This window comes from Puma concolor, chromosome D2 (assembly GCF_028749965.1).
Source record: "Puma concolor isolate L17-30 chromosome D2, mPumCon1.1.hap2, whole genome shotgun sequence".
Taxonomy (NCBI): Eukaryota; Metazoa; Chordata; class Mammalia; order Carnivora; family Felidae; genus Puma; species Puma concolor.
The window spans coordinates 34,575,651-34,597,123 of record NC_141677.1 but is presented as its reverse complement, the minus strand read 5'-3'; the positions used below and the strand labels follow the sequence as shown (position 1 = coordinate 34,597,123).

The window sequence follows — 21,473 nt, the reverse complement described above, 5'->3', positions numbered from 1 at the left end:
GCTTTAAAATTTTTGTTGTGCAGAAGTTAAATGACAAATTTATCATCTTAGTCACTTTTAAATGTGTGGTTTAGTGGCGTTAAGTACATTCACACTGTTATGCAACCATCACCAGCATCCATCTCCATAGTTCTTTCATCTGGTAAAACTAAAACTCTGTACTCATTAAATAATAACTCCCTATCTCCTATTTTCCCCAGCCCTATCATTCTATTTTTTAAGTTTATTTATTGTTGAGAGAGAGTATGCGAGCAAACAGGGGAGGGGCATAGAAGAGCGGGCAGAGAGAGAATCCCAAGCAGGCTCCGAGCTGTCAGCACAGAGCCCGTTGTGGGGCCCAACCCAGGAACTGTGAGATTGTGCCCTGAGCTGAAATCAAGAATCGGATGCTCAACTGACTGAGCCACCCAGGTGCCCCTTATCATTCTACTTTATGTTTCTATGATTTTGACTATCCCAAGTACCTCATATAATTGGAATCATACAGTATTTGTCTTTTTGTGAGTGGCTTATTTCACTTAGCATAATGCCCTCAAGGGTCATCCATGTCGTAGCAAATGTCAGAATTTCCTTACTTTTTAAGGCTGAATAATAATGCAACATGTATGTCATGTAAACACACACGCACACACACAATCACATTTTGCTTATCCTATGCATCAGTAGGACACTTTGGTTGCTTCCATGTGTTAGCTATTGTGAATAATGCTACTGTGAACATGGGTGTGCAACTATCTCTTTGAGACCCTGCCTGTCATTCTTTAGGTATATATACCCAGAAGCATAATTGCTGGATCCTATGGGTCAAATTCTGTTTTTAGTGTTTTGGGGAACTGCCATACTATTTTCCATAGTAGATAGACCATTATATATTTCCACCAACATGTATAAGGGTTCCAATTTCTCTACCTACTCTCCAACACTTGTTATTATCTCCTTTTTTGATAGTGGCTATCCTAATGGGTGTGAGGTGATATCTCATTGTAGTTTTGCATTCCCTCATTATCAGTGATGTTGAATATGTTTTCATGTGCTTAGTAGCCATCTGTATGTCTTTATTGGAGAAATGTCTATTGAAGCCTTTTGCCATTTTTAATTTTTTTTTGTTATTTTAGGAGTTGTCTATATATTCTAGATGTTAATCCCTTATGAGATTTATGATTTACAAATATTTTCACCCATTCTGTGGGTTGCCTTTTTAGTTGGTTGATACTGTCTTTTGATGCATAAAATTTTTAAATTTTTGTGAAGTCCAATTTATTTTTTCTTTTGTTGCCTATGCCTTTGGGGTTGGTTATATATAAGAAATCATTGCCTCATCCAATGTCATGAAGCTTTTCTCCTATGTTTTCTTCTAAGTTTTATTGTTTTAGTCTTACATTTAGGTCCATTATCCATTTTGAGATAATTTTTTACAAATGGTGTTAGGGTAAGCATCCAACTTCATTTTTTTTGCATGTGAATATCCAGTTTTTCCAGCACCATTTGTTAAAAAGACTGTCCTTTCCCCACTGATTGGTCTTGGCACCTTTGTTAAAAAGTTTATGACCATATATGTGAGAGTTTATTTCTGGGCTTCCTGTTCTATTCCATTGGTCTGTATGCCTATCTTTACGCCATATTAATACCACACTGTTTCAATGACTAATTTTGTTGTGAGTTTTAAAATCTGGAAGTTTGAGTTCTCCAGTTTTGTTCTTTTTCAAGATTGTTTTGACTATTATTTTTCAAGATTGTTTTGAGTATCCCATGAGATTACATATGAATTTTAGGATGGGTTTTTCTATTTCTGCAAAAAATATCATTGGGATGTTGGTAGAGATTGTATTGAATCTGTATATCAGTTTGGGTACTATTGCCATTTTAATAGTATTAAGTTTTCCAATCCATGAACATAGGATGTATCTCCATTTATTTATGTTTAATTTATTTCAGCAACATTTTGTGGTTTTCATTGTACATGTCTTTCACCTCTTTGGTTAATTCCTAACTATTTTATTCTTAGAATTATTTTAGTGGTTTTCTTTTCAGATTATTCATTGTTAGTATGTAAAAATGCAACTGAGTTTTGTGTGTTGGCTTTATATTCTGCTACTTTGCTGAATTTATTTATTAGCTCTAACTGTGTGTGTGTGTGTGTGTGTGTGTGTGTGTGTGTGTGTGTAGTCTTTAGGGTTTTCTGCATAGAAGATAATATCACCTGCAAAGAGAGACTATTTTACTTCTTCTTTTCCAATTTGGCTGCTTTATATCACTTCTTCTTGCCTAATTTCTCTGGCTAGAGCTTCCATACTAAATTGAATAGGAGTGAAAATGGGCATCCTTGTTTTTGTTCTTCATTTTATTTATTTATTTATTTTTTTTTAAATTTTTTTTTTTCAACGTTTATTTATTTTTGGGACAGAGAGAGACAGAGCATGAACGGGGGAGGGGCAGAGAGAGAAGGAGACACAGAATCGGAAACAGGCTCCAGGCTCTGAGCCATCAGCCCAGAGCCTGACGCGGGGCTCGAACTCACGGACCGCGAGATCGTGACCTGGCTGAAGTCGGACGCTCAACCGACTGCGCCACCCAGGCGCCCCTGTTCTTCATTTTAAAGGAAAAGCTCTCAGTCCTTCACCATTGCATATGTTTGCTGTAGATTTTTCAAGTATGTCCTTTTTTATGTTTAGGTAGTTTCTTTTTAGTTCTAGTTTGTTGAGTTTTTTCTGCATCAGTTGAGATGCTCATGTGTTTTTCTTCCCTTTATTCTGTAATGTGTTTTACATTGATCTGTTTTCATATATTGAGACATCCTTGCTTTCCAGGAATAAATTCCCCTGGTTATGGTGTGTTATCCTTTTAATATTCTGTTTGCCAGTACTTCATTGAGGATTTTTCATCAATGTTTGTAAGGGATATTGGTCTGTAGGTTTCTTGTACAGTCTTTGGTTTTGGTGTAAGGGTGATGCTGGCCTCATAGAATGAAATGGGAAGCATTCTCTCCCCTTCAATTTTCTGGAAAAGTTTGAGAAGGATTAGTGTTAGTTCTTTAAATGTTTGGGAGAATTCTCCATTGAAGCCATCAGGTCCAGGACTTTTCTATGTCAGGAGACTTTTGATTACTGAATTAGTCTCCTTACTAGTTACCGGTCTATTCAGATTTTCTATTTCTTTCTTAGTCTTGGTAGGCTTTTTGTTTCTAGGAATTTATCCATTTCATCTAGGTTATCCAGTTTGTTGATGTACATTTTTCATACTACTCTCTTATAATCTTTGTGTTTCTGTAGAATCAGTAGTAGTGTTCCTTCTTTCATTTTTTCAGGGGGGAAGGAGGGGCAGAGAAGGAGGGAGAGAATATTAAGCAGGCTCCACACTCAGCATGAAGCCTGACTTGGGGCTCAATCCCATGACCTTGGGATCATGACCTGAGATGAGATCAAGGTTTGGATGCTCAACCGACTGAGCCATCCAGGCATCCCTCCTTTTTTTTTTTTTTTTTTAATTTATTTTTGAGACACACAGAGAGAGAGAGAGAGAGAGACAGAGCATGAGCAAGGGAGGGGCAGAGACAAAGGGAGACACAGAATCTGAAGCAGGCTCCAGGCTCTGAGATGTCAGCACGGAGCCCGACGCGGGGATCAAACTCACGGACTGTGAGATCACGACCTGAGCTGAAGTCAGACGCTTAACCAGCTGAGCCTCCCAGGCGCCCCAAGGCATCCCTCATTTTTTATTTTAGTAATTTGAATATTCACTTTTTTTCTTAGTTCATGTAGGTAAAGGATTATCAGTTTTGTTGATCTTTTCTAAGGACCAACTTTTGGTTTCATTAATTTTCTTTTTTTTTTTTTTTTTGGTAATGTTTATTTATTTATTTATATGAAATTTATGTCAAATTGTTTTCCATACAACATCCAGTGCTCATCCCAACAGGTGCCCTCCTCAGTGCTCACCACCCACCCTCCCCTCCCTCCCACCCCTCATCAACCCTCAGTTTATTCTCAGTTTTTTAAGAGTCTCTTATGGTTTTGCTCCCTCCCTCTCTAACTTTTTTTTTTTCTTCTCCTCCCCCACGATCTTCTGTTAAGTTTCTCAGGATCCACATAAGAGTGAAAACATATGGTATCTGTCTTTCTCTGTATGACTTATTTCACTTAGCATCACACTCTCCAGTTCCATCCATGTTGCTACAAATGGCCAGATTTCATTCTTTCTCTTTAATGTTTATTTTTGAGAGAGAATGTGCACATGTCTACATGTGAGCAGGAGAGGGGTGGAGAGAGGGAGACAGGATCTGAAGAGGGCTCTGCACTGACAGTAGAGAGCCTCATGCAGGGCTTGAACCCATGAACTGTAATATTATGACCTGAGCCGAAGTCAGATGCTTAATTGACTGAGCCACCCAGGCACCCTGGTTTCATTAATTTTCTCTATTTTTTTTTATAGTCTATTTAATTTACCTCTAATACTTCCTTCTGCTAGCTTTGGGTTTAGTTTTTTCTTGTTTTTCTCGTTTCTTAGTTGTAAAGTTGTACAAGTTAGGTTATTGATTTGAGATCTTAAGTTGTAAAGTTAGGTTATTGATTTGGGATCTTTCTAGCTTTTTAATGTAAGCATTTACATTACATCCTTTTACACTGCTTTCACTGTGTCATGTAAGTTTTGGTATGTTGTGTGTTTGTTTTCATTTGTTTTTAAGTCTTTTCTAATTTTCTCTGTGATTTCTTTTTTGTTCCATTGATTGTTTAAGAATGTGTTGTTTCATTTCCACAAATTAAAAAATTTGCTAGTTTTACTTGTGTTGCTGAAGCCTAACTTCACGTAATATTTTATGTATGCTATCTCTCACTTTTTCTATGAGTATATGGCTTACTACCATTACTATCTCCTTGTCATTATCAGCTGGAGAAATAAATTACTTCTGTCTTCATATTGAAATTCATTTTCATGGTGAGAATATACAGGGAAGAGTTACTTGTTAAGATGTTTTCTGGCTCATCTCTCTTTATTTGGGGTGAATATCAAGTGGGAATATAGTACAACATTAGATAAAATCTCCATTAAGCTGGAACATAGTTCCATTATTTCCTATTACTACCAATATTATACATTGTTAACACTTCTGATAAGATCATAACTATTTTTTAAAATTGGCTTGGGGCACGTGGGTGGCTCAGTCTGTTAGGTGTCCAGCTTTGGCCCACGTCATGATCTCGTGCTTTGTGGGTTCTCAAGCCCTGTTTCGGGCTCTGTGCTGACAGCTTGGAGCCTGAAGCCTGCTTCGGATTCTGTGTCTCCCTCCCTCTCTCTCTGCCCCTCCCCTGCTTGCACTCTGTCTCTCTGTCTACCAAAAATAAATATTAAAAAACAAACAAACAAACATTGGCTTTTGGTATAAGACATCAATTTGTTTAATAGATATTAACCATATAGTATGTACCAACCATTCTGTTCGGTTCTAGGGATACAATAATGAATAAGACCAATACAGCTCCTTGCCCTTAGGATATTTACATTCTAATGATATAGTATGATGAATGCCTGAGTGAGGATAATTTAGGATACCATGGGAGCACATAGAAGGAAGCCTAATTCTGCACTTGAGAAGAGGCATAAAGGAAGGTTTCCTGGAAGACACATTAAAAATTAGGATATAATAGACAAGGGATTAACCAGGAAATTGAGGAAAAGTGTAGGCATGAGAAAAGTATTCCAAACAGGGAGAATGTGTATAAAGGCCAGAGAGGAGAGAGTGTATTATATCAGTTATATTAACAAGTAGTTTGTTCAAGAGGTGAATGTATGGAGTGTAGGGATGGGAGTTTGGTTTTATGAGAGTAGTGAGAGAGAGGCTAGATAAGTTAAGCAGAAGCTGTCTCTTGAAGGGCTTTGTAAGCCACGTGGAGATGTTTGAAATTCTCTGAGTGCAATGAGGAACTACTGAAAAGTTTTAGAGAAGTTAATGTCATTTTCATTTTAGGAATATCATTGTGACTGCAGAATGGAGATTGGATTGGGACATGGGGGTAGGGACAAAGAATTCAGGGAGGAGGCTGTTGTAAAAATTTAAGAGATGATAGTGGTAGCTAGTAGGTATGGAGAGAAGAGGACAAGGTATCAAGCTGTTTAGGAAGTGTAATGGTGAAATTTGATGGTGGACTTGATATGGGTTTTTGGGTTGAACAGCTATCTGGGTTCCATTCAGCAAAATAAAGAACACAAAAGAAGCAGGTTTGGTGTATGTGGGGATAATACATTTCATTTAATTTAACTGTATTCCTTTTTGTTTAAATCTTTATTTTCCCATCAAAATGTTATTGAATATTATTTAACCCTGATTTTGCCATGTTTAGTTTTAGGAAATTCACTGGGTTCCCTGAATACTTCATCTTTTATCTAGAAATCAATTGGTAAGAGTTTGATAGAGAATGGCTGAAAATAAGACACCCTGAGAATATGCGCAGTTATTTTTCATTGGAACAATATTTATCCTTTCTTGTGTATTTTGTATCTTTTTATTGACATTTCTTCTTCTTCAACTCACTATTTTGGGTTCAGTTTTTATTGAATTTTTCTCATGCAAATTCCTTATAAGTAGAGTCCCTGAAATTTTCTAAGCATAATATGTCCTATAAGTGGTAAAAATAACACTAGAGTGAAATAATAAACAGTTTTTAGGCTTTTCTTGTTCTCAAAGATCACATTAAAAGATCACAAATGTGTTTGAAGACCCCTTCTGCACTTTTCCTTCTTTTCTCAAGGTACTGTCTATTCTGAACTTAGTGGTATTTGTCCGTTTTCTTATACTTTACTACATATATTGTTGTGTTTTAAAAATGTAAATAATATATTCTGTTTATCTTTCTGTAACCTTTTTCACTCAATTTTTTTTAGTAAATTCTTCCACATTGATTAAACTCCTCTAAAAACAGTGTGGAGGTTCCTCAAAAAATTAAAAATAGACCTACCCTATGACCCAGCAATAGCATTGCTAGGAATTTACCCAAGGGATACAGGAGTACTGATGCATAGGGGCACTTGTACCCCAATGTGTATAGCAGCACTCTCAACAATAGCCAAATTATGGAAAGAGCCTAAATGTCCATCAACTGATGAATGGATAAAGAAATTGTGGTTTATATACACAATGGAGTACTACGTGGCAATGAGAAAGAATGAAATATGGCCCTTTGTAGCAACGTGGATGGAACTGGAGAGTGTGATGCTAAGTGAAATAAGCCATACAGAGAAAGACAGATACCATATGTTTTCACTCTTATGTGGATCCTGAAAAACTTAACATAAACCCATGGGGGAGGGGAAGGGAAAAAAAAAGAGGTTAGAGTGGGAGAGAGCCAAAGCATAAGAGACTCTTAAAAACTGAGAACAAACTGAGGGTTGGTGGGGGGTGGGAGGGAGGGGAGGGTGGGTGATGGGTATTGAGGAGGGCACCTTTTGGGATGAGCACTGGGTGTTGTATGGAAACCAATTTGACAATACATTTCATATATTGAGAAAATAAATAAACTCCTCTAACTGCTATATGGTAGTATATGACAGAATTTATTCATTCTCCTGTGCATAGATGGACATTTTGGTTATTTCCAATGTTTTGCTATGTCAAACAAGGTTTCAGTAAACATTCTTGTGTATGTATCCTTTTGCACACCTGCAAATGTTTCTTTAAAGAAGTCAGGGTATATGCTTTTTCAGCTTTACCAAATATGGCCAGATTGTTCTCCAGAGCAGATGCACCAGTTTGTACTATCACTAGCAGCGTGTAAGAGTTCCCATTTCTTCATATACTTGCCAATCCTTGGTTTTGTCAGACTTAAAATTGTAGCAGTTTAGTTGTGAAATAATCAGGGTGAGAGTAGAGGGAGGGATATTTGTGTTTTCAATTGTCTCAAAACAAAAAAATCAGAGAAATGCTTATTTCAGTGGATGATTACTGATGCCAAGTTACTCCATGATTTTTTTTTTTGTCTGCTTCCCCTTTTTTGGGTCTGTCTTTTGAAATGCTTTTTGATCTATTTTTAATTTTTTTTTAATGTTTATTCATTTTTGAGAGAGAGAGAGAGCATGAGCGGGGGAGGGACAGAGAGAGGAGACACATAACCAGAGGCAGGCCAGGCTCTGAGCTGTCCCGTACAGAGCCTGATGTGGGACTCAAACTCACAAACTGCAAGATCATGACCTGAGCTGTATTAGATGCTTAACCAACTCAGCCACCCAGGCGCCCCAATACAGTTTTTAAATGTTTATTTATTTTGAGAGAGAGACAGAGTGTGAGTGGGGGAGGGGCAGAGAGAGATGGGGGAGACGGAGAATCCCAAACAGGCTGTGTTTTGTTAGTGCACAGCCCGATGTGGGACTCAGTCCCATGAACCATGAGATCATGACCTAAGCTGAAATCACGAATCAGATGCTTGACCAACTGAGCCACCCAGATAACCCACTTTGTTGATATTTTTAATATAAAATCTAATAAGTTCTATGCATTTTGGCAGCTGGTGTCTTTATAGTTCATAGACTATTCCTTTGGCTTCCGGTTGTTCCTAACCCTGATTTGTTAAATAGATCCATATCTTCCAAAGATACATGCTTTTTTTTAAGCTGTGATTTTTTTTTTTTTTTCTGGTATGGAGAATGTCTAATGTATAAAATTTTATACAGATAGAAGTTGAATGTTCATGCTGTTTAAAATAAATGACCCAGGTTATGGATGAGCCACAAAATTGTGTTTTTAAGCAAAGTTTTCCTCTACTGTCATATAGTATTCTAGTTTATATTGTGATAAGAAATAAAAGGACTCTTAACTAATTCACAACATTCTCTTCTCATCAAATTTTAACCATTTGCCCTTTATATGAAAGCTTTCTGCCATCTTTTTCTGACAACATCACTTTTTAAATTTCATTTTCTTTGCCAATTTTTTGCCCATTTACTTTTTCTCAGGTTCTCTATTTTGGAAACAGCCTTCCCTTTCAATTGCTGCATCATTTCTTTTTCATTTTCTTCTTTTAAGAATGTGATTCCCAGGTATTCTGCCTCTAATAATTGTGAATGGGTCAATAGGTAAAATAAGCAGAACCTCTTTAACTACCAAAACAGAAGAGCTAAAGATCTTCTACTGTCTTATCAGACTTTCAAATAGCATTGCCAGAATATCAGGTCATATAAAAAATATCACTGGGGCTACCTACATGTAGTAATGGCGGACTGTCATTTTGTCTTTTGCATGTCATGAGAAAACTACTCTTAATTGCTTTATTATAAGCTTATCTTAAATCTGTACACCAGTTTTCATAACTGAAAAATAGTAGGGGAAAAAATTCTTTTTAAAAATTTTTAATGTTTTATTTATTTTTGAGAGACAGAGACAGAGCATGAATGGGGAGGGGCAGAGAGAGAGGGAGACACAGAATCTGAAGCAGACTTCAGGTTCCGAGCTGTCAGCACAGAGCCCAATGTGGAGCTCAAACTCACGGACCTCAAGATCATGACCTGAGCCAAAGTTGGACACTTAACCGACTGAGCTGCCTGTGTGCCCTGAAAATCAAAATTTAAATGTTTTTTTTATTTCAGGAATTGCATCATGTTAAGCTATTAATAAGTTAGTTTCTTGGTATCCTTTCCTAGGGTGGAATAATAGGTAGTATTCCTAGGGTGGAATAATAGGAATAATAGGGACAAGTGTCAAATATGTATCTTCATCTTCATTTTAGGAGTACACTGATAATCAGTCACTATCCGTAAGTGACTAATAGGAAAAAAAATGAATGGAGGTAGTTGTATGTATCAAATATTAGGTTGTATTGGTCTGTGTAATCCTCCAGTAGTACATACACCTCCATGCTAGCCTTCTGCTTGGTAGTGGAATCTCATGTCTTCACACCAGGTAGTGGAATCTCATGTCTTTCCCCTGCACTAGTAAAACATGCCCATGCCTTTACTTTCTCTTAGTTTATTTCTCACAAACTCCTTTTCTGCTAGCTAGCATTTAAAAACAAACGGGCGCCTGGGTGACTCAGTCGGTTGAGCGTCCGACATCAGCTCAGGTCATGATCTCTCTCGCAGTCTGTGAGTTCGAGCCCCGCGTCGGGCTGTGTGCTGACAGCTCGGAGCCTGGAGCCTGCTTCGGATCCTGTGTCTCCCTCTCTCTCTCTCTCTCTCTCTGCCCCGCCCCCGCTCATGCTCTGTCTTTCTCTCTCTCTCTGTCAAAAATAAATAAACATTAAAAAAAAATAAACATGTTACATCATTGGATAGGTATAACTAAGTCTAATTCTAGCCAATTGAGGGACTCCTTGAAGTGTATTCATTTAGTCATTTACTAGGGAAAACACCATTGTGTTCCTTTTTCTACCAGTTTCTTTTGCACTATTATCAGACACTTAAATGTGTAAGATTATATCTGTTTTATTGAAGAAATACTAGGTTAGTCTGCTTTTGACCAATAGTTTATTTTAAAACTTCACTATTCTGGAAGTATGGCTTTTATACAATATTTATTTATTATCAGACCTATATGTTCAGAAGTCTGGCTAGAGGTATCAGTTTTATTGATTTTTTTTTCAAAGAACCAGCTCCACTTTCATTGATCTCTTCTATTGTGTATTTAGTTTCTATATCATTTATTTCTGCTCTAATCTTTATTTCCTTCCTTCTCCTGATAATATGTTTTGTTTGTTCTTTTTCTAGGTCCTTTAGGACCTAAGGCCAGATTGTTTCTTTGAGATTTTTTTTTTCCTTTTTTTTTTTTTTAATGATTTTTAGCACAGAGCCTGATGTAGGGCTTGAATCCACAACCGTGAGATCATGACCTGAGCCAGAGTCAGACACTTAACTGACTGACCCTAGCCAGGTCCTATTTGAGATATTTTTGCTTTTTGAGGTAGACCTGTATTACTATAAACTTCCCTCCTAGAACCACTTTTGTGGTGTTCCAAAGGTTTGAACCATTGTGTTTTCATTTTCATTTGTTTCCTTTTACTTTTTTATTTCTTTTTTTTATTTCCTGGTTGACCCATTCAAAGTTTAGTAGCATGTTATTTATTTATTTGTTTTTTAAAATTTATATCCAAGTTAGTTAGCATATAGTGCAATAATATTTTCAGGAATAGATTCCAGTGATTCATCCCCTATGTGTAACACCCAGTGCTCATCAACAAGTGTCTTCCTTAATGCCCCTTACCCATTTAGCCCATCCCCCCACCCACAGCCCCTCCAGCAACCCTCAGTTTGTTCTCTATATTGAAGAGTCTTTTATGTTTTGTCCCACTTCCTATTTTTGTGTATTTTTGCTTTCCTTCCTCTATGTTCATCTCTTTTGTATCTTAAATTCCACATATGGGTGAAGTCATATGATATTTGTCTTTGTCTGACTGACTTATTTCGCTTAGCATAATACACTCTAATTCTATCCACATTGTTGCAAATTTCATTCTTTTTTATTGCTAAGTAATACTCCATTGTTTATATATACCACATCTTCTTTATCCATTCATTAGATGATGGACATTTGTGTTCTTTCCATACTTTGGCTGTTGTCAGTAGCAGTGCTATAAATGTTGGGGTGCATGTGCCCCTTTGAAACAGCACACCCGTGTCCCTTGGATATATACCCAGTAGGGCAATTGCTGGGCCGTAGGGTAGTTACTATTTTTAATTTTCTGAGGAATCTCCATACTGTTTTCCAGAGTGGCTGCACCAGTTTGCATTCCCACCAGCAGTGCAAAAGAGATCCTCTTTCTCTGCATCCTTGCCAACATGTGTTGTTGCCTGAATTGTTAATTTTAGCCATTCTGACAGGTGTGAGGTGGTATCTCAGTGTGGTTTTGATTTGTATTTCCCTGATGATGAGTGATATTGAGCATTTTTTCATGTGTCTGTTAGTCATTTGGATGTCTTTGGAAAAGTGTCTATTCATGTCTCTTGCCCATTTCTTCACTGGATTATTTGTTTTTTGGGTGTTGAGTTTGATAAGTTCTTTATAGATTTATGATACTAACCCTTTATCTGATAGGTCATTTGCAAATATCTTATCCCATCAGTTGCCTTTTAGTTTCGTTCATTGTTTCCTTTATTGTGCAGAAGCATTTTATCTTGATGAGGTCCCAGTAGTTCATTTTTGCTTTTGTTTCCCTTGCCTCCAGAGACGTGTTGAGAAGTTGCTGTGGCTGAGGTCAAAGAGGTTTTTGCCTGCTTTCTCCTTGAGGATTTTGATGGCTTTCTGTCTCATGTTTAGGTCTTTCATCCATTTTGAGTTTATTTTTGTGTATGGTGTAAGAAATTAGTCCAGGTTCATTTTTCTGCATGTTGCTGTTCAGTTTTCCCAACACCATTTGCTGAAGAGACTGTCTTTATTCCATTAGTAGCATGTTATTTAACCTTTATGTATTTGTGGTCTTTCCAGATTTCTTTCCCTTTTTTCTTTCTTTCTTTCTTTCTTTCTTTCTTTCTTTCTTTCTTTCTTTCTTTCTTTCTCTTTCTTTTTTTTTTGTGGTTAACTTCTAGTTTCATGGTGTTGTGGTAAGAAATTATGTATGCTGTGACTTTTATCTTTTTGAATTTGTTTTGTAGCCTAATATGTGATCTGGAGAACATTCCATGTGTACTTGAAAAGAATGTGTATTCTGCTGTTTTACGGTAGAACGTTCTGATTACATCTGTTAAATCCAGCTAGTCCAGTGTGTCATTCAAAGCCATTGTTTCTTTGTTGATTTTTCTGTTTAGATGATCTGTCCATCAATGTAAATGGAGTGTTAAAGTCCCCTGTTATTGTATTATTATTGAATAGTTCCTTTATGTATATTGTTAACTGTTTTATGTATTTGAGTGCTTCCATGTTGGACACATAAATATTTATAATTTTAGATCTTGTTGGATTGTCCCCTTTATTTAAAGACCTTGTTTTAAAGTCTAGTTTGTTTGATATCAGTATTGCTACCTTGGCTTTATTTTGACATCCGTTTGCACGATAAATATTTCTCCATCACCTTAATTTCAATCTGAAGGTATCAGATCTAAATTGACTCTCTTAGTAAAATAAAAATAAATAACATGAGTTTCTTGTAGACAGCATATAGATGGGTCCTGTCTTCTAAATCTATTCTGTCACCTTGTGTTTTTCGATTGGAATATTTAGTCCATTTACATTCAAAGTAATTATTAATAGATATGTATTTATGGCCATTTTATTACTTGTTTTATGATTGTTTCTGAAGATTTTCCCTGATCCTTTCTTGTCTTTCTCTCTTTCATGGTTTGTTGGTTTCCTTTAGTGATATATCTGGATTTCTTTCTCTTTATTCTTTGCATGTTTATTAGTGGTTTTAGGTTTGCATATAACCTCTTATGCATATAGCAGTCTGTATTACTTTGATGGTCATTTAAGTTTGAACCTCTTTACTCCTTTCTTCCCTACGTTTTAGAATATGGTGTCATATTTTACATCCTTTTATTTTGTGAATTCCTTGGCTGACTTTTTACAGAAAAATTCATTGTTACTGCTTATGTGTTTCCTGCCTTTATACAGTTGCTTTTAGTGTCTCCTTTCCAATCAAAGAGTCCCCTTTAATATTTCTTCAGGGCTGGTTTAGTGGTCATGAACTCCTTTATTTTTTGTTTTTTATCTCCCCTTCTATCCTGAATGACAGCCTTGCTGAATTGAGTGTTCTTGGCTGCAGGTTTTTCCCATTCAGCACTTTGAATATACTGTGCCACTCCTTTCTGGCTTGGAAAATTCCTGCTGAAAAATCTGCTCATAGCTTTGTGGGGTTTCCTTTGTATGTAACTGTTTTCTTTTGTCTTGAGCTTTTAATATTTTTTCTTTATCGCTGTATTTTGCCATTAAAATTTTATTTATTTATTTATTTATTTATTTATTTATTTATTTGAGAGAGAGAGAAAACGTTTGAGTTGGGGAGAGGGGAAGAGAGAGAGGGGCCAGAGGATCTGATGTGGGCTTTGAGCTGACAACAGCAAGCCTGATGTGGGGCTTGAACTCACAAACCATGAGTGAGATCGTGACCTGAGCTAAAGTTGGACACTTAACCCCCTGAGCCACTCAGGCACTCCTATATTTTGCCACTTTAATTACAATATGTCTTGGTGTGGATCTGCTTTTGTTGAGAGAGAGAGAGAGAGAGAGAGAGAGAGAGAAAACCTTAAGTAGGCTCCATGCTCAGCACGGAGCCCAGTGTGGGGCTTGATCCCACGACTCTGGGATCATGACCAGAGCTGAAATCCAGGCACCCCTTACTGGACTATTTGCATTTAAAATATGCAAATCCTAGACATAATGTCATTTTATTCATAAATAAATATGCATATCTAACTGATCAGTCAGGTCTGTTCCTTTTTAAATGACATAATCACTGTTATCCAACCTAACAAAGTGGCAGTATTTCCTTTGTATAACTTAATACCCAGTCAACACTTAGTTTCTCTGTTGATCTCAAAGATATCTTTTTACAGTTGCACATTTTGGTTTTACCTCTTAAAGCTATTTTGTTCTTCTCTTTTCCCCTCCTTCTTTCCCTCCCATTCCACTGAATATTTGGAAAAACCTGGTTATAGGTCTTGTGGAATGTACATTTTGGAGTTGCCCGATTTCTTCCTTTGTGTGAACTTGTTCCTCTAACTCCTGTGTTTCCTACAAACTGGTTAGAGCTTGAGACTCCATTAGATTCCAGTTAAGTTTTAAAATTAACTCCATAGGTGGTGCTCTGAACTTCCCATTTAATTTTATGACCAGATGCTTAACATCTCATCATACCTTTTGTGCTAGTGATTGATGGGTAGCTTCACTGGTGGAAGACTGATACGTCCAAATGAAGTTTTCCATGAGCTTCATCTAATTGTTTTGGCAGCCTTGGATGATAATTGCCTAGAACTATTTCATTAGGGGGTTCTAAAATTTTGATTAAAAAAAATTTTTTTTTAAACGTTTATTTATTTTTGAGACAGAGACAGAGCATGAACGGCAGAGGGTCAGAGAGAGAGGGAGACACAGAATCCGAAACACGCTCCAGGCTCTGAGCTGTCAGCACAGACGCGGGGCTCCAACCCATGGACTGCGAGATCATGACCTGAGCCGAAGTCGGGCATCCAACCGACTGAGCCACCCAGGCGCCCCAAATTTTGAATTTTTTATCCCATCATTCTTTCTACTTTTATTAGCCAGAATTCTATCAGTAAGAACTTTCTGGAACCATTTGGTTACCCTGAACTAGAGTTTATATATGAAGGGCAAGATAAATCCTTGATTGTTTTTCTTGTATCAACAACATTCAGAGTAATGAGTTGATGTCATAATAACTTCTAGTAGTGATCATTGATTTTTTATCTGAAGTATCATTATAAACTCATGGATTTTCATAAATTTTTATATTTCAATCCATTATATTAATTATTCATTGATGTCCAGATATCCTATTTGAGACCAGTGGGATCATCTTTAGATTGGGTAATTTGTCTTTTTGAAATGACCCTATTTTTCTTTGCTAGCAAGGAAATTTAATTTTTTGCACAGTTTTTTCCAAACTTACACATTTCTACCCCAAAGCAGGAAGAATCAGGCCTTGATTCTTTTTTTTTTAAGTGTTTCTTTTGAGAGAGAGTATGATCACATGAGTGGGAGAGGGGCAGAGAGAGAGGGAGAGAGAGTATCCCAGTCATTGGTTCATGAGATCAAGATCATGACCTGAGCTGAAATCAAGAGTCAGGCACTTAACTGACAGAGCCACCTAGTCACCCCAGGCCTTTTTTTTTTTTTTTTTTTAGTGGGGAATGACATTTAGGAAGTGGAATATAGCTAGGTTTTAGGGATGTCAGTTGCTATTGAGTTTGTCATTCATTCTAGATCTTTTCAATGGACAGATATAGGAAATATATGAGTTCATGTTGTTAATTCCAATTAAAATCTCCAAGTATCTCATCTGATTCACTGTTTAAAGATGGAATGTTATATGAAGATTCTATTCATATCATTCAGTTATACTTTTTATTTCTTTATTATTTTTTATTTTTAAATATTTGAAAGTTTGTTTATTTGGAGAGAGTGCATGTATGTGCACATGTGCGAGCACAAGTGGGGGAGGGGCAGAGAGAAAGAGAGACGCAATCTCAAGCAGGCGCTGCTCCATCAGTGCACAGCCCAATGTGGGGCTCGAACTCATGAACTGTGAGATCATGACCTCACCTGAGATCAAGAGTCCAACATTTAACCAACTGTGCCACCCAGTTACCCCTATTAATTTATTTTTAAGAGAGAGCGAGAGACAGAAAGAGTGCACAAGTAGGGGAGGGCCAGAGAGACAAAGAGAGACACAATCCAGTGCAGGCTCTAGGCTCTGAGCTGTCAATGCAGAGCTCATCGTGGGGCCCGAACCCACTAACTGTGAGATCATGACCTGAGCTGAAGTTGGATGTTTAACCGACTGAGCCTCCTAGGCACCCCCATTTATTTCTTTCTATAGCTTCTTTGGGTTTTTTTTTTTTTGGTTCTTAGGAAAGTAATGGTAATTGTACAGTATTTGAAAAAGTAGAGAGGTATAAAGATTTAGGAAACAACTTGTAATCCATCCCCCAGGGTATCAGTTTAGCATTTTGACATATTTCTGTCTAGATTTTTCTGGCTTTCCTATATAGCATTTGAAATTATCTTTCTGAATGAAAAATACTGTTCCATTATATTGACATATCTGTCTTGCTCTTAGTTTATTACAGTTTTTAGCTATAATATTTGGTTCAGCTATAAAAAAATTATTTATATAAGAAGGTGTTTTTTCCTCAACCCTTAGTATTAAACTCAAGAAAATAATTGAAAACTAGTATCAATTCATAGGCATAAAATTACTACTCTTGTTTCATATTGCCAAATGTCGTAACAGTAAAATTACCACTTTACTACTCCCTCCCCTAGTAAATTTTGCCATTTTATGGTGTAATTTCACACAAACTTCTGGAGTCATAGTGTACAGATTCCAATTCTGGCTCTTTGCTGTGTGACCTTGAGCATAATAGTTAAACTCTTTCTACTGTAGTTCCTTATCTGGATTGCTTTGAGAATTAAATAAGTGACAAATGCCTGGCACATAGTAAGATCTCAGTAAATGTATGTAGGCTGTTGTTCAAAAATATTTTTCTGGGGCACCTGGGTAGTAGCTCAGTCAGTTGAGTGGCCTACTCTTGATTTTGGCTCAGGTCATATGATTCCAGGGTCATGGGATCAAGTCCCACGTCGGGCTCTATGCTCAGTGTGGAACTTGCTCGGAATTCTCTCTCTCTCTCTCTCTCTGTCTCTCTGCCCCTCTGCCCCCTCCCCTGCTTGTACTCTCTCTCCCTCTCTCCCTCTCTCTGTAAAATAAAAATAATAATAATAAAGTTAAAAAATTTTTTTTCTTCAGCATTGTTTTAATTTCATATTTCTTGGGGCACCTGGGTGGCTCAGTCGGTTGAGCGACTGACTTCGGCTCAGGTCATGATCTCACGGTTTGTGAGTTCGAGCCCCGCGTTGGGCTCTGTGCTGACAGCTCAGAGACTGGAGCCTGCTTCTGATTCGTGTCTCCCTCTCTCTCTGCCCCTCCCCCACTCATGGTCTGTCTCTCTCTGTCTCAGAAATAAATAAAGATAAGAAAATTAAAAAAATTTAATTTCATATTTCTTTAATGATTAGTGAGATTTTTTTCTTCAAGCATTGTGGTTTCCTATTTACATTTTATTTCATGTGAACTGTCAAATATCCTTTTTAAAAAAAATTTTTTTTACATGTATTTATTTTTGAGAGACAGAGTGAGATAGAGCGCAAGTGGGTGAGGGGCAGAGAGAGAGGGAGACACAGAATCCAAAGCAGGCTCCAGGCTCTGAGCTGTTAGCACAGAGCCCGACAAGGGGCTTGAACCCACGAACTGTGAAATCATGACCTGAGCCAAAGTCAGACACTTAACTGACTGAGCCACCCAGGCGCCTCAAATATCCTTTTTTCAAACTAGGTTTTTTGTTGTTGTTGTTTTGTTTTGTTTTTTAAGTAGGCTCCACACCGAATGTGGGGCTTGAACTCACAACCCCGAGATCAAGAGTTTTATGCTCTACTGACTGAGCCAGTCAGGTGCCCCATCTTCTTTTCTTTTTTTTTTTTTTCAACGTTTATTTATTTTTGGGACAGAGAGAGACAGAGCATGAACAGGGGAGGGGCAGAGAGAGAGGGAGACACAGAATCGGAAACAGGCTCCAGGCTCTGAGCCATCAGCCCAGAGCCCGACGCGGGGCTCGAACTCACGGACCGCGAGATCGTGACCTGGCTGAAGTCGGACACTTAACCGACTGCGCCACCCAGGCGCCCCACCATCTTCTTTTCTTAAGATAGAAGTTTTACTTCACAAACTAGTTGACATACCAACACCAAAAGCACAACTGATTAAAGATTAATGTTAGACTTCACCAAAATTAAAACTTCTATACTTCAAAGTACACCATCAAGAAAGTGAAAAGACTACCCATACAATGGGAAAGAATATGTGAAAATCATATTTATGATCAGGGACTTGTATCCAGAATATATAAAGAACTCTAAAAATAGTGAAAAGATTCAAATTTTTAAACAGACAAAGGATTTGAATAGATATTTTCCCAAAGATGATATACAAATGGACAATAAGCATATGAAAAGATACTTCGTATCATCGTTAAGGGAAATACAAATCAACATAATGAAATACTACTTTATACCCAGCTAAATGGCTATAATAAAAACAAATGGACAACAACAAGTATTAGTGAGAATGTGGAGAAATTGGAACCTTCATACATTGCTGGTGGGATTGTAAAATGGTGTAGGCACTTTGGAGAACAGTTTGGCAGTTCCTGAAAATGTTAAGCATAGAGTTGCTGTGGGACCCAGCAGTTCCACTGCTGCATATAAGGGTAATGATAATAAATGTCCACACAGAAACTTGTGCATGCATGTATGTAGTAGCATTGTTCATAAAAGCCAAAAAAACTGGAAACTCAAATGTCCATCAATTGATAAACAAAATATAGTCTTTTCATACAATGGGCTATTGCTTGGCAATAAAAAGGATAAGCCACAACATGAATGAACCTTGAAAACTTTATGCTGAGTTGAAAGAAACCAGTTACAAAAGACCCTGTGTTGTGTAATTTCACTTATATGAAATAACCAGAATAGACAAATCTGTAGATTCAGAAAGTAGATGAGTGGTTAAATAGGGCTGGGGCAGGGAAAGGGAAATAATGGGTAGTGACTGCTAATGGTTACAGGGTTTCTTTTTGGGGTGATGAAAATGTTCTAAAATTAGATTTGGTGTTGGTTGCACAGCTCTGAATATACTAAAAACTATTGTATTCTTTAAATGGATGAACTTTATGGAATGTAAATTACATGTCATTAATGCTGTTGGAATAAAGGGGAAGGAAAAAGGAAAGGAACCAATTTACAGGTTTGCCTCTCTTCCTGTCCATTCATTTCTTGCACAGATTGTTGGTTAGGAGTAAGATGTATGTCATATGGTAATTCCTGTTGTGCTAGAAAATTGCATGCTTCAACTTAATTGGTGTTTTATTTTAGTATGATGGCTGATAATTGAAGTCTTGGGTTTTCTAGGTCCATGACCCCTATTAGTGTGATTCTCAGCATGTTTCATTACCTTGTAGATTGTTCCTTTGTTCATAAACTTAGGATAATTCTTGTTTTTCCTACCTCAGAAGGTTGTTAAGTTCAAATGAAAGCGAGATAGCACTTTGAAAGCTGTATAGTCCTAAATAAATAGAGAGTAGTATTAAGATTTCTAAAGTTCTCTGTATTTTCTTTCCATAGGAGTAAAACACAAATCTTTTCTAACAGTTGAGGACTGTTTTGAGTTGGGCAAAGTGGCCTACACAGAAGCAGATTATTACCATACAGAACTGTGGATGGAACAAGCACTAAGGCAGCTGGATGAAGGCGAGGTTTCTACCATTGATAAAGTCTCTGTTCTAGATTATTTGAGCTATGCGGTATACCAGCAGGGAGACCTGGATAAGGCACTTTTTCTTACAAAGAAGCTTCTTGAACTAGGTATGTTAAATTGGCCTAATTCAAGATTACATACACACACACACATACACACATACATATATATGTATATATAAATTATATATAATTATTGTATATAAAAAGTGCCAACCTATATGCCAACATAAATGTATATGTATAATTCTGATATATGACTACATATCTTGTCTTACATATATATGTATATAATGATAAATATATATAATTCTGATATATGTGTAATTCTGATAAGTGTAATTTGTTATATAGCTTTGGTACATTTTTTTTTTTCTTTTTTCAGGTTTTTATTTAAATTCTAGTTAGTAAGTATACAGTGCAGTATTAGTCTCAGGGGTGGAATTTAGTGATTCATCACCTATATACAACACCTGTGTTCAGTACAACAAATGCCTCCTTAATTCCCATCACCTATCTAACCTATAACCCCACCTACCTCCCCTTCATCAGTACTCAGTTTGTTCTCTATAGTTAAGAGTCTGTTTCTTGGTTTGCCTTTCCAACCCCCCCACCTTCCCCCCTCCATGTTCATTTGTTTTGCTTCTTAAATTCCACATATGAGCGAAATCATACGGTATTTGCCTTTCTCTGACATATTTTGCTGAAGATTGTACTCTCTAGTTCCATACATGTCGTTGCAAATGGCAAAATGTCATTCTTTTCTATGGCTGAGTAATATTTATTCCATTTGGTACTTTTTATTTGTTATAAGTCAAGAATCTATCTGTTAGACAAATTTTATCCTCTCCCTGTTTATACACTAAATAAGTGGCAACTGATTTTCCTCAGTTAATGGTACTACAACAGTGGCTGTGCTACTCTGCTGTATACTCTTCAGGAATTTCAAAAGTGGACCTAACCTAGCTAACTCAGTAAAAAATGTTTATTTACCATGTTGCTATATTAAATATTAACCAGTTTCCTTTGAAATGTTTTGTGTTCTTACATTTCATGTTTAAAAATGATCTTGTGATTTAAAATAAATAGACTGAAAATGTAATTTGTCATATTCAAATATTAGATAATGTGATATCCTTTGAGGATTTTATCACTAGTGTTTTCAACTTGTTTCTCTAAGTATGATCCAGGGACCATGTGCATTGGAATTACTTGGATACATATTAGAAATGAAAAATTTCTTGATTTCCACCCCAGAGCTACTAAATTAGAATCTGTGGACATTGAATTGTATGCTAATAAATTCAGGTGACCTCTGGTATATAATGAAGCTTTAAAACTTTTCAAAAATTAATTATTTTTATGAATAGGTTAATATGTGTATTTTAGAAAAGTCAAACAGTTTAAAAGAATTGGCCATCTGAAAATGAACTTCTGATAATTAGGTTATTTCTTGGTTGAGTGAGTTAATAAATTGAGATATTAGTTCAAGTACCTTTTTTTCAGTATTTTTTCG

General features: G+C 36.7%; 1 protein-coding gene across 2 annotated transcripts in view; it reads left to right on the top strand.

Annotated features, from left to right (window-relative positions):
* P4HA1 (prolyl 4-hydroxylase subunit alpha 1) overlaps positions 1 to 21,473 on the top strand; it is an 89,170-nt gene that overhangs the window by 24,010 nt on the left and 43,687 nt on the right. For both annotated transcript variants that reach the window (XM_086679961.1, XM_086679962.1), the window contains exon 6: positions 19,826 to 20,065. In XM_086679961.1, coding sequence (XP_086536087.1) covers positions 19,826 to 20,065 — 240 coding nt within the window. The remainder of the gene's footprint in view (positions 1 to 19,825; positions 20,066 to 21,473) is intronic.